Here is a 14,068-nt window from a genome sequence, read left to right on the forward strand (position 1 = left end):
CTTTAATAGATATTTCACTGTCCTCTTGTTTGCGTTTATCGAATATGGCGTGAAGCCAAGATTACCTATAATGCGAATATCTAATAACTATCCGATCTCATTTCCAGCTATGTTCATACAATAAGCACGACATGACATAAACTGGTATCTCGGGGCCTAAACCCATTCATCATAAAGATAATCAACATCTTTAGTAACCCTCCTCATAATTCCATCACAGTCCTACTGAGTGTTTACCAGTGGAAGATGACAATGGTGTTGACGTCAAGAGAAAATGCGTGTCGAAAATCAGAAGGGTGGTTCCCACCTCCCTGGTCGAATGTCGGATTAACCTGGACCCCCTGCAACGTGAGATGCAGCTGGGTGCATTGTTCCTTTCCATCAATACCTTCAGATCGCCTTCGAGTTCATTTTCTATTTTCTTCTCTCTCTCTTTCTCTCGTTCTTCCTGTTTAAGTAAAGAATGTAAAGGGTAAACTCCGTGGGAATGGTGATATTCCTCAATCATGAAGTCGCTGCTGAGTTCACTTTCCGAGATACCAGAACGTTATAATTAAGAAGGAAAACCTCGTATGTAACGTACAATAGCAGTGTCTATATCATAGGCACAATTGTACTTTACAAAACTTTTATATCGTAATTATCATGTTCATATGCTATATAGGGCCTAATGTGTATGTAAGATAGAAACATAGTTGAATATGAAATGTGTGTGTGAGTGTCATAAGAGACATATCTGGCTTAGGGAAAATGAATGAGCATATACACTATTGTCAGATTGATTACTCGAAGAAAAAAAAACTGATAAAAAACAACAACAACATTAGGCAGCTACATGTCAAACTGCGATTCCATTACGCTAGACTGTTGTGACATCATTACACGAGTCATGCTGGTCATATTATACTTCGCCTTTTTCTAGCTCCGTAAACAACTTGTGAACAATATCGAAGAGGCGAAACGTATTAAACCTTTTGCCTCTGCACACAAGATATAGAATTTCGCTGCTCTCGTATCATGAAACCGCCTTCCTCTGAAGAAATTGGTTATGGTGGACAATCTGTTTTGAGCGAATTTCCTTCCTGACCAAGCACATACAAATGGTTCATAACTTCGCCGGATAACTTCACGTGGATTAAGCTACGAACAACATCATGGCAAAGAATTCATTCTATCTTCCAAACACAGAATCAAATGCAAGAGAGCACAGTCAGAAGCAACTTAACATGTGATAAAGATAATGACCTCACAACAGATAAAAAATATCTGTTTGAAAAGTTTGTAGGCTAAAAAGAAAACATTAAACACAACTAACAAACAAACAAAAATGCCCATGTGATAGTCTTCAAGACTGCGTGTCACTTGATGTGTGTATCATATTACGTATGCGTTTGTGTGTATGTTTTGTGTGTGTGTGTGTGTGTGTGTGTGTGTGTGTGTGTGTGTGCGTGTGTGATATTTGTTTGGGCTGAAGGAAATTAAAAAAAAAACTCAATCACATCGAATACATGTGATAAAGTGGTCGATTACGACTCCATTCATTTTATGGTATAGACCAAATTCCAAAACACTTCAACATCCATACGGTATTTTATGACCTGAACTTTAACCAAAATACGGGAACATAAACACGGTTTTGATTTCTGCTACGGTCTACTGAAGATCACACTGGAAATATAATTTGAAAGTAAGACCATTGAAGACAGGGAATCAAATATTAGGCCTACTGTCAACGGGCACCTTATTTCAACAACAACAAAATACAGAAATCACAGAATTCCCCGTGTATGACATAGGGAAAGATCAATCATTTCGATCTTTGGTAAACTAACCTTACACTCAAAACGTCTAAAATCATTGCGTTTCACCCCAAAAACCGATGTGTTGTGTGTGTATGACGATGCGGAGTGAATAAAGAAGGCTGAAGGGTTTCTTTCTCTGAAATTTCAACGCGTTTTTATTTTTCAAAGTTTTAGTGTTATAAAAGCCTTAATGATATATGCTAAACATATCTACGTTATCTATTTTGTTTAGACGGGTCTATACGCTATAAAAGCGAGAAGAAGTGTGCATTCCTTGGGATTTTATTCCGAAGATCAATATGCGTAGGGTGTGTGTAACGGTGACAAGACATTTGCTCCTGCGACAATATTGCCCTAATTTTCTTCAGGAACTTATGCGGTTAGGGTTGTGATACAGGGTTTTAGGTTCAGTTTGACGTGAGGATTATAGGGTTAGGTTTATAATGTTTGTGGGTAGAAGTATGAGGCTTAGAGAGTGCAGATATTTAATGGGAGCAATATTGTCGCAGGAGCAAATGTCATGGAACCGCGTGTAACATAAATCATGCATATAATACTGTTTTTAATTCATTCGTGGCCGGTGTGGGTCGTCGCTAACTGTGTCTTTACATGGAATGTGTTTTAATATACTGTATCTCTCAATTTCGGTTTATCTTTTTCATCTGATACACTCGTGTGGTTCCTGGCTCCTATGTCCACGGGTTATCGGGATGTCATTGTTTCCTTCGTTTGAGTCAAATAACGCGCTGCACTTTGAACATGCAGGAAAGGACTGATAGAGAATGAGTATTATGTCTTACAGGAACTTTTTACAAACATGTAAAGATTGGGGAGGACATGTTTCACCATGAACTCTTAAAGTAAAGAGCACGCTGTGCATCAGCAACCTTCAAAATTTGACCAAGAAAAAAGAAAGGTACGCGAATTAAACTTCATTCTTGGCAAAGATGTGAAAGAGAAGTACGTATCACATTTTTCCCTGGGAGCATGCTGCGCAGAAAATGAGGGGATCATAAGTGGATAACATCGCTGATTAGCCGCCCGAATGTTGATTTAATGTGTACTGCGAAAAGAGAATGAATGAAAAATGATATGAAAGAATAAAATCATGAAGAATCGGACTGGAGCTCCAACTGAGATAGGAAAGAATTTCTCATTTCGTACGCCCGTGACCTTCACCTGTGCCGCTACGTGTGCCAGCGGGCAACCGGCAAGGAGTCCCTGAGGGCCCAGGCCTGGGTTGCCAGTGAATCGACCGACCGACCATCATGCCAGGCAGCAGTCGACGATGGTTTAGAGGTTATTCTCCCTGTTAAGATATTTTCCAGTTTTTATTTGTTTTCATTCGTTTTGACATTTTTATGCTCACAAAAAGTACACGTAACTTTGCCATTTTTCAAAGTTCATCAAAGCCAATATTAATCACTGTACTATCCTCCTCCTTCTTTTCAAATAAGATCGTACAATGGGGGAACGACTAAGTCTGCATAACATTCAACTTTTTTCAGTTTAGTTTATTCATTTTCATATTTCTTAAGTTAAACAATGCAATGTGGCAATGTCGTGGGTATCCTAATGCTGACACCAAATCTGCTTAGGTAATTTTGACAAAATGGCATTGATACTCGATTTCCGTCCCGCCAGCTGATTTCCGAAAACACTCTCTTGGGCCTGTATAAGGGGAAAAGGGAATCAGTTTCCTTTTTGAAAAAAAAAAGTGAAGATACATGACAATTAGTGTGCTGACCTCTGTGTTCCCTTTCTCTTTCCAGCCTTGTAATGCGCGAGATTACAAACATGGGCAGGTTTTACCTCGTTCACTCGCTCGACCTCAATACAACAGCTGAAGTGTCTTGTTATCCGGTAGTTCAGAGTTCGTGCAGTTCGTTCATACTTCTACCCTCGTGATTACCATGCGAAGGCAAGAGAAAGCTGGGACAATGGCGAGACAATATTGGGACAATAGCGGAACAATGGTAGCTAAATGGTGTGACAATAAAGGACAATAACGGGACAATGACGAGACAATACAGGGACAACGGCGAAAAAAAGAATATCGGGACAAAGGTGAGACAATACCGGGACAATGGTTATGCAATATCGGGACAATGGCGAGACAGGCGGAACAATAGCGGGACAATGTTGGGACAATGGCGACACAATACCGGGACAATGGCGGGACAGTAGGGATATCCCATAGGACACACATGTACACCGTTGTTGATGGGGGCGTGTGTCTCATCATGGAGGACTACTCTGAAGTAACTCCATGGTCTCATCGCGTTGTTTCGAGTCACCACACTGGTATATTCCCGAGCACGTATGGCATCCTTACAGAACCTTGGGCTTCGTCTTTGTTGTGTCCAGTTAGTATTTAGACAGGGAGGTAAATAACTCCTCAGAATGTCCTCAGTCTCATAGTACAAGGAGGTTGATGACTCCTTGGTCTCTATAGATGACTTGAATCTGGGACGAACTTTGACAAGCACCGTCAAAAGTTTCCTGGGAGCATTTATTAGATCACGGAGAATAGTTAGCCCATACGAGGGCGTGCATTTTTTGTACAGGATGTGCTAATCATGGAGCTACATGTGCTAATAAAGCATGAAGTTCATCTCGACCATCAAAACAATGGGATTTAATCTGGCAATCTGGAACTAGTGGTCACTATAATGACTATGCAAGACCTTCAAGTAGAGCAGACTCGGAATCTATACTACTGCGCTCTCGGTCAATGAGAATGATGTCATATAACAATCAAACGTAATCTGCCATTATCACTGCTCATTATCTCTACACGTTAGATGGCCATGCCGCAGTCTAGGTCAAACTGCGATAGGAAAAGTTGCAATGTGTGTTATCAACATCATCATTCAAAGTTTGAATGGTTCTTCCCATTCCCTCGTCTTGTCTCGCTGTGTAGGGAAAACCCATCGACCACAGCACATTAAAACGGGTGCGCGTCGCGAGTTCGACATCCACGGATCACACAGCTCACGAGTTATACCAAGGAGGTATGACCTCCTTGGTTATACACAGCCCATGAGTCATACAGCCCACGAGTCATACAGCTCATGAGTTCGACACTACGCAAACAAGGCTCGCGAGACCGGCACAGTGTGCTGTAATGTCGAACTCGTGGGTTGTTTTTAACCTAGTGTCGAACTCATGGGCCGTATGACTCGTGGGTGTCGGTTTCGTGGAATCCCCCCCCCCCCCCCCCAGAATAGTGCGATAAACAAACTATATAGCTATGCTTGTCTTCAGACGGGTGCTCATTGCTGTCTGCATGTGATACAGATCAAATGCCATTCGTCTGGAGTGATGTATGGCGAACAAGTTGAGCTGTCAATCATACGTCAAGGACTTACCGTAATATTCTTCTACAGTACAGAGCCCCAGCTGAAAACGTTTGTACTCGTCGGATCGATTTAGAGCGAAAACGCCCTGTGTTCACACTCAATTCAGTGTCATGAAAACCAGATGGACGGATGTTTTTCAGGACTTTCGCTTTGTTACAACGTCTAGGACCTTGTCATGGCGAGTTGTCTTCATGGTTGTGCACGACAGACGGTCATCTCCTATTTCTGCCATTCAGACAAAAAAAAAAAAAAAAGCGCGGAAATCCGTGAGGCGTGATAACGCAGAATCCAACAATGTGAACGAACAAAAGTGAATGGCCGGAAATGCAATGACGGGTGGGAAGGGAGAGTTCGGGAGTTGGTCTCATTTCCAAACATGGGGGAAACCAGGGAGGTCTGTCTGATGTATTGACACTTCTAAGACAATCTTAGTCACAGTTTCAGTTACTATATATCTATTATTATGTGAAGGTTTATTATTCAACGATATTTAACAGAGAGAGGGGGGAAATGAAGTATGCCCCGTTCTATCAGTAATAACGCCTCCAACAAGATATCAAAATTAGGCACTTAATTTCAAATTTGGAGGTCCCCAATTCAAAAAGGAAAAAAATAAAATGAAAATAATAATAAACAAAAAAAAAACCAACAGAAGGGTTGTCCGACCAACTCTCACCTCCGTGGTCCGACAAAGTATGAAGTTTTGATAGCATGTGTGGATTTTTTCCCCAATCGCAAACACTTTTCGTATGAACTTGTAGAAAAAAAAACAGACCCGGATCCAGGATCCGCTGAAGAGGGGAAGGGGTGGGGGGGGGGGGGGTGGGAGGCGTAAACCTGGATAGTACATGCTGACAATCAATAAACAAAGTTTTACTTCACATCTACCAGACACTGCATGTAATGTATTGAAAAACAATCGGCGGAGATAGTGGTATAGTATCATGGACCTACATAAGTCCATGGTATATAGGAGGGGCGGGGGTGTGGGGGGGGGTTGAGGGGGTCTCTTGGTCTGCCTGACGGCTTTACTCCACCACTTGAACATCAAACAATCGCCGTTCATTCAAACTTTAAATATAAAGAACAAGTTCAAGAGGTTTTCTCGAGGTAGCCTACTCAGCAGCTAGGCTTAGTCTAACTGGAATATTTGATTCTCTGAGGGCGCGTCTGGAGAGGGAGAGGATCCATATACGTCCCATTACTATAAAAGTCTGCCCACGGTATTCTTTTGCCCCTTTAATTTTATCAGTACCATTATTATTATTATCATTATTATTATTATTATTATTATTATTATTATTATTATTATTATCATTATTATTATTATTATCATTATCATTATCATTATTATCATCATTATTGTTAGTATTATTATTAATATTATTATTATCATTATTATTATTATCATTATTACTATCGTTGTGTTTTTTTCAATGACCAGTAAGACTTTCATTTCCATAGTAAGGGCCACATTTAATGATAATTTGCCTTGTACGTCAAAATTTCTAACATTACAGCTAATGTGACTCCCACCTCCCCCCCCCCCCCAAAAAAAAGCCGGCCTGGCTCCCAGATTGGGCCCCATCATCTTATTCGAACACAGTCACGTATCAACCACAAGTTTACCCGCCTGCCTTATCAATTGCTAATTATGTAGAAACATGACTGTTTCAACGCTGAACCGGCGCTGACAGGCCATTGCAATGATATTGATATTATTGTTCTGAGTCAACGGTTTTGGCACGTACACGATAAAGCATGAGGGGATTGTTAACTCCACGGAGTGTGTGATTATGTTTTGATTGTTTTGTTTTACAATACAATATACAATATTAGTATTTCTATAGCGCTCTTACAAATAGTACGTATGTATCACAGCGCTTCACAAATCCATCTTTCACTCGGGAGGTAGGAGAAAAGAAAGATAGAAAAAAAAAGTATTATTTTTTCTGGAGTCGGAGTGTTTTTTTCTGTCTGTTTTGTAAAATGAATCAAAAGTTATGAAACGGATTTGGATGAGAGTTTTCAGGAAAAAGTTGAAAAGTGACATAAGGAAACAGATTATTAAATTTTTGTGTGATCCGGATCACTGTCTTGATCCATGATTCTTTTTTCAAAACTGTTTTAGATTATTCATTATTATTATTATCATCATTATTATCATTATTATTATTATTATCATTATTATTATTATTATTATTATTATTATTATTATTATTGTTATTATTATTATCATTATCATCATTATCATCATTATTATCATTATCATTAGTTCTTTAAGTGTAAAGTGACAATATGGGTGGAAATGAGCTGTTTGGCGGTGTTTGCGGCTCCTTGCTTGGTCGCTATAGTGACCATTCCGCGCTCATCCTGGAAATGCACTGACAAAAACGTAGGTTTCACTGGGGTGACCAGACCGTTTGAACACGTAGTCCTATACGTAACACACTGCGATGGGTAAGATCTGTATCTTTCCAACATTGGCTTGATACCTGCTTATAATCTATCAATCATACGTCTATGTAAGATGTCTATCATGTGAAAATGGGGGGGGGGGGTTAATAGTTGTCCCAAGGAGCTACTAGCTCCTGGGTTATCCATGAAACCTACACGCATGATTCGTGTCTTTCACTTCAGCTGACGTATTGCGAACGACACTCATTGTAACCTTGCTGAACAATTTTCATCAAATATTATGATTGCGCTCATATCCGAGGCGAAGGCAGTTCCATGCAGAAACTGATCGTCCGTTGGGAACTTTGTTATGTATGTTCCAACCTGAACGCGTCGTGTGCATCCAAGAATAGTTCGGGCTCACTCGTGGAGGGGTGGACTCCACTCTAGATTTTAGAATACCGGAAGCGGAAGGTAGCAATCACAAGTACAATCGATTGTCGTTTGAAAGGGTGAAACGGTTAGCAGGAAGAGTCTATCCAACAATGGACTAATACACTCTGTATACTCATTACAATATAGGATGACTTATATAATGTGTGTGTTCGTGTGTGTGTGTGTGTGCGTGCAAGTGGGGGTGTGTGTATCATATATATATATATGGAGAAAACGACACACATACACACAAACATACGTATAATTATACATATGTTTATATGATTATACAAGGAAGACGATTAAAGCGAGCTGTGTGTCGTGCCATTAATGTGTCATTATCGTTTTCATTATATAGATTCCGTTCAATATTTCTTCGTGCTTTTCCGCTACACTACTCACTTATTGAAACATGTTTACATTACCCATTACGACGGCGACAATTTCAGTAACAGAAGGAGACATTTTCTAAAGCATGGCTGGTCATGCGTTGGCTTGCACGAGCTTGCTGTCTGTAATGTTTGTTTGTCGGATGACTGACGTTTGGAAAAGTGTTTGTTGGGGTTAAATGAATTGGGACTGAATATGTTCATCCCATGCATCGCCCATCCAATGGCTCTTCACCAGTTAGCATGATCATGTTTGAATATTTCGATTTACAGTGAGTATATCTGAACGGGTGATTGGCATGGGCACGTACGGCCTTTATCTTTCATGTTGTCCATCCGATAACATTTTCTCCTGGCAGACACGACTATTTCATCGCGCATGTTCCCCATTCCTCGCTAAGCATCAAGGGCGTATGAGGCCCCCACATGGGGAAATATCCTCGGAGCCATCCTATCCGTGGCGTCTAACTCCCTCGTACCCACCGAAACGGCAGTCAATCTTGCTCAGCACTTCACACTGGAGTCATAGATCGGAAGAGGGCCAGAAGTTGTTCCGAGGACATAATTCTCAAATCGCAAATTAATAACAATCAATATGCATGATGACACCTATTGTACGTGATCACATGATAATTCCAAATCAATATTTGATATTTTTACTTTTTTTGATGTTGTGTTCATGCTAATGTAAGCCTGCACGTTCATTAAACTACCGTATGACTCACGAAATTATTATTATTATCATCATTTTGTAGACCTGACCCCAAAATTGCCTACTTTCCTGTTTTAGCTCTCGTAACGTGGTGTCTAGACCTTTGTTTATTCATGGGCTGGTGGTCTTGCGGCATGCTGGTTCGACTGTCTACCGAGGACGTCATACACCACACACTTCATACACCAGCCATGTTCCAATTACGAAAAAGTGATTTATCCCTGCAAGTAGTATATTTTAACATCATTAATATTCTCGAACGCGCAAGAACATGACATCGGCAGAATTTGAACTCTCGATGAGCCCCGATCCAGGGAGTTCTATGAGGGTCAAGTTACACCAGATACACAGTATAGGAGGCCTACATTGCTATGGAGCGGCGCCACAGCTGGCCCGTCTGAAGACCAGTCGCGGATTGAATCCCCTTATTAATCGATATGTATTGTTGTCTTGCTTTTGTACTACGCACAGAGATTTCGCTTTAGCTGTCTTCAGACTAATTCCTCGATGAGCCACATACTAGTAGCAGGACCGGAGATCACATCCACAGCCACGGCAGCGGAACGCTGCCCCAAACACACACGTTAAACGCATGAGAGTTCACAGGTAGGGCAGAACTTTTTCGAACAAGTGTTTCAAAATAGGTCACACATACAACAGTGTATTGTGATTTTACGGACAAAGGATATCATGTCGACAACATTGGACAACATTGGACAACACAGGGATTGGATACGCACAACATACAGCGAAGGGGAAAATGGTATAATAAATCTCTGTCAGTCATGTCAGTTGCGCCGAAGAGTTCAGTAGCAAGGATGACACTGCGGAACATCACAATGACATAGACTAGAATCTCTGTTGGTGCTAGCTAGATGTTTATTGATGTCAAAAAACGCAAATCTTGTTATACAAACTAAGTTATTTTCAAAGTGTTGTACAAACAACTGCCCCGATGACATCACTATTACTTAATTGCATTTACGCACGAACACAGACACGATGAAATTGTAGGAAATAATACCTGCTAATTTTTGTTTGTCCTATTGTCACGCACATTTCACCTGACGAAGCCAAATATTAAGGGCTTCGGGGAAGCCTTTCAATCCGGACTACACGGGATAGTATTGTTTTCAAGCAGGAAAACAAAAGTGAAAGTGCAAAATTGTTATGAGTTTCCATCGCTGTCACGATTCCGTTTCATTCCATGACGGTGTTTTTATACTTATTGGAAAATACAATAATTGCAGTTCTGGTATTATAGCAGTAGCCTAGAAGAAACCACTCACCTGTAGGCCTGTAACTGTAGGCCCTGTCATTACAGCAGAAGTAATAGCGTACAGTAGAAGTAAGAAGTAGCAGTAATTTGTGCAGCTGCGGTTGTTCTGGTCGTCGGTCTAGAGCACTGAAAATAAGGTAGAACTCTTCTGCTCTACATGATATTCACTCAGAACATTTTCCAACCGTATGAGATGCTATGATGCGATCGGCATTCTCTCAGCTATTCCCACCTCTCTGTTCATGATGAGCCGTCGGTAGCAAACTGTTACCATTGTTTCGCCATTGTTTACCGTTTGATCAAGTTTTTGTGAATGCATTGCCTATCTGTCAAAGATTATGAATTCCCTTGTGGAATTAGGCACATTACTGTTATAAAAACTGTCTCCTTCAATACGAACAATAGGACAGAGACATTATTCAATCAATCCCGGAAACCAAATCAGTATACATTTATTTCTAATCTAATTTAATTATAATTCTCTTAATCTAAATGTGAATTTAATCATACTTTATACCATTTATTGTCAGTGTTTCATAATGGTAGTTTAAATAGTTTTCTTGATCTTGAGCGTTGTTCTTCATAGAGTTATAGAACAATTGCTTGTTTTCACTGCAGAATGTGAAAAAGGGGATTTTGATTGGCACGTTTTAACCTATGATGTTTTTCCTCTGAAATCGGTAATTTCTGGGGTTTTTTTAATTCTTCACATTTTGTGCAGATTTAATGACTTTTGCCAGTTAAATCTAGAAATCTATATAATATCCAGTGACATTAAAAGTTACCAATTTCACACTGAATAGAAGATAATTTCTGTAGCATAATTGTCCTACAGGTCTTGTGAGTCACTTTGATGAATGTTCCACACGCGGGATCGCGACACCTAAATCTCAAGGCCTGGGTGTTTGCTGGTACGTGCTCGTGCACGAAGAAATCCAGCTCTTTTTCAAGCTGATTTTCTCGCACGATTGAGCACGCCCCTATCGAGTCTTTATCATGCTGTCATCATGGTCATTGTTTTTTTTTTTCTCATCTTGTTCTCTTTCATACTCGTCGCCAGTCGTCAGCAAGAAATTTCAACCGTTATTTTGTCCATTGTTTTCATCATACAAGAAAGAAGAAATCGTACAATGTACTCTGATATTACATGTTTGATCACGGATGGATTCTGAAAACAGCATGCTTGTGCATATTTATGGAGTTGCCCTCTAAATCAGTACTATGCTATGTGAAAATCGTCATGTCCAGAAAAAGTACTGATTTTGCTTGAAAAATAAAAGGTGTTTGAGACTAAAGTGAGAACGTGATGGCAAAAAAAAATCGTTATCGTCATCGTCATCGTCATCGAAATGAACATCATTGCAAGCATCGTCCACTTGGAACCTATAGGATGATACACATTCCTATATGAGAAATATCAATCGCCAACAAAATAAGTATGGTTCTCTTAGGACCTTTTGTGTCACATTTTCAAGCTGGTAATATGGATGTCGATGACAACGCTCAACATATTGCTGCACACGGTCATTGTTTATAAAGTTTAAATTTTTTAGATATGTCATCAGATGGTTCTACAGATATACATAGATACTTAGTCATGTGCTTTTCACTATCGAGACCTCTTGTCAATGGTTGAACTCCTACGCCCGGGCATACAAAGAGAGGAAAAAATGCGTTAAACGATCTTAACGAAGTTGCGTTAGATGTGGGATGAACACTTACATGTTTTGAAGGCATCAGCTCCATCAAGTTTTAGCATGACCACGTAGAGAACACCGAATGAGTTGATGATACCGAAGACGACGCCGTTGGTCCAGCACGACGCCAGGCACACCACCCATCCCCAGCCGCCCTCGGGGACGGCCGTGGGCACGCTCCGTCTCGTCATGTCGCTGTTCTGTGGGCCCGAATCTCTCTTGCTCTGAGGAAAACCGCCTCTGTATGCACGGCACGAGCTTTATTCCCTCGAGAAAATAATGCCGAACGATTATAACAAAAGACTGAATGGTTTCCTTCCAATGTTTGTTCAGTTATTTATATTTCCGCCGTTTCTAAGGTTATTCGCGAGAGGTATCGGACCGACAAGGATATTAAAGGAGTAGCTCCATTCGCTCATGAAGTCATAATGACCGTGTTATATTAATCCAAGCAAAGAGAGCAACACACGATTGACCGAATAGAATGAAATGGCCTCTCTACGGTAAACGAACAGCGACTGTCTGTCATCCCACCCTAGTCTGTCTACCTTCAGCTGCACTTCCACAAGAGGGAAATCTCAAAACCGTTCGAGGCGATGGCAATATAACGAGTGTTGAAGAAAGCTTTCGATGCCGAGCACAGTTCACATGCTATGACATGAATTTCCTTTCGCATGCTCGCTACTACAGGAGAGGCGAATATTTTATGTCAGTCCTACTCATACCGGAGTCTACCAGTCATCTATTGTCTGCTTATCAGCTCGACACGTACAGCTGAAACGATCTCTGAACTGGTCAAAGTACACAAGAAAGCGAGCTCAATTTTTCACAGTGATATGTTCTGCCTTCGAGACCGATTCTGACCGGACCTGTTCTATCGCGATTGTCATCTCGTTTCACCTTACCTGAGACTGATAAAATGCATTCAAGTAAACACCCTATTCCCTGTCACCGCTGGTAAGGTAGGGGAGGGAGTTGAGAGGTGCTACCCAACCAGTTTCTGTGTATGAGAAGGCGATGGAAGACTACCAGACCTTGTGTTTACATTGCCGGGTCGGCACACAGCTGATCCGATCAGCTGGCCATCATGATGCAATAGCGTAACTGCGCGCGCGCAGTAGTGACGTTTTTTGGCTCATGAATTATTCATCACATAATCGTCATGAGTTCGAAGTACAGTCACTGCTGTGTGTACTTATGGCATTCTTGGCGTATCTTTCATCGTGTCGACAGCCAGTCGAACAATGGATGTTCTTTCTTAATAATCTTACGTCCACCAGTTAATTTCTTTTTCATGCTTGATGGAAGATAATATATCTTAATTTCATAGTACCTGCGTGTACAACAGTGAAGTGGAAAAGAAAAGTACAGAAACTATATAGGCTGACGAAAGCATTAACCAACTGCGTGAAACGAACAATGCTTCTCTTTAAAGCCTATACGGCCACCCCATTATAAATTTATACATCAAAATTCCTTTCACGTGTTTAAACTCCGATACGTGACAGTAAGAACTGTAATTGCATCACAACAGATTAAAGTCACTATGTTATTCATCTACCACGGGGTCTGTGTATATTTGATGGCGTGTTTGTGTGTTTGTGTGTACGTGCGATTGTCAGCAAATGAATGAAAAAATGGGGATTTAGGACTTGTAGAACTGTAGTCATCAATACAAAGTGATTAACATTTCGAGACGTACGTGTGATTGTTCCAAATATTAAAAAAGAAATCGAAATAGTATTCTGTAGTGTCGAATGAAATATATCTGTGACGTTATTGTTTCTTAAAATTCTGTAGGGCCTATGCACAGGTGATTTAAGCGTGTACACACACAAAAAAAGTAACTGCCATTCAGTACACTGTTTTTATGAATTGAGTATCTCGAAGGGATGTTGCCATTCCTGTCACTCGCCTTGATTCAAAATATTTATATTTTCTTCTTCGATACAAGAATATGAAGTATGCAGAAACTACAACACACGTCTGCAACAC

The 14,068-nt window shown here is 40.6% G+C and overlaps 1 protein-coding gene across 1 annotated transcript in view; it reads right to left on the reverse strand.

Moving 5' to 3' along the window:
* Window positions 1-12,281, reverse strand: part of LOC139734332 (monocarboxylate transporter 10-like) — a 32,103-nt gene extending 19,822 nt beyond the window's left edge. The window contains exon 1 of the mRNA XM_071645125.1: window positions 12,099-12,281. Coding sequence (XP_071501226.1) covers window positions 12,099-12,264 — 166 coding nt within the window. The 5' untranslated portion in view covers window positions 12,265-12,281. The remainder of the gene's footprint in view (window positions 1-12,098) is intronic.
* Window positions 12,282-14,068: the final 1,787 nt, after the last annotated feature.

This window comes from Diadema antillarum, unplaced genomic scaffold (assembly GCF_040938485.1).
Source record: "Diadema antillarum isolate AM-2024a unplaced genomic scaffold, OU_Dant_1.0 seq00000523_RagTag, whole genome shotgun sequence".
In the NCBI taxonomy this organism is placed as follows: Eukaryota; Metazoa; Echinodermata; class Echinoidea; order Diadematoida; family Diadematidae; genus Diadema; species Diadema antillarum.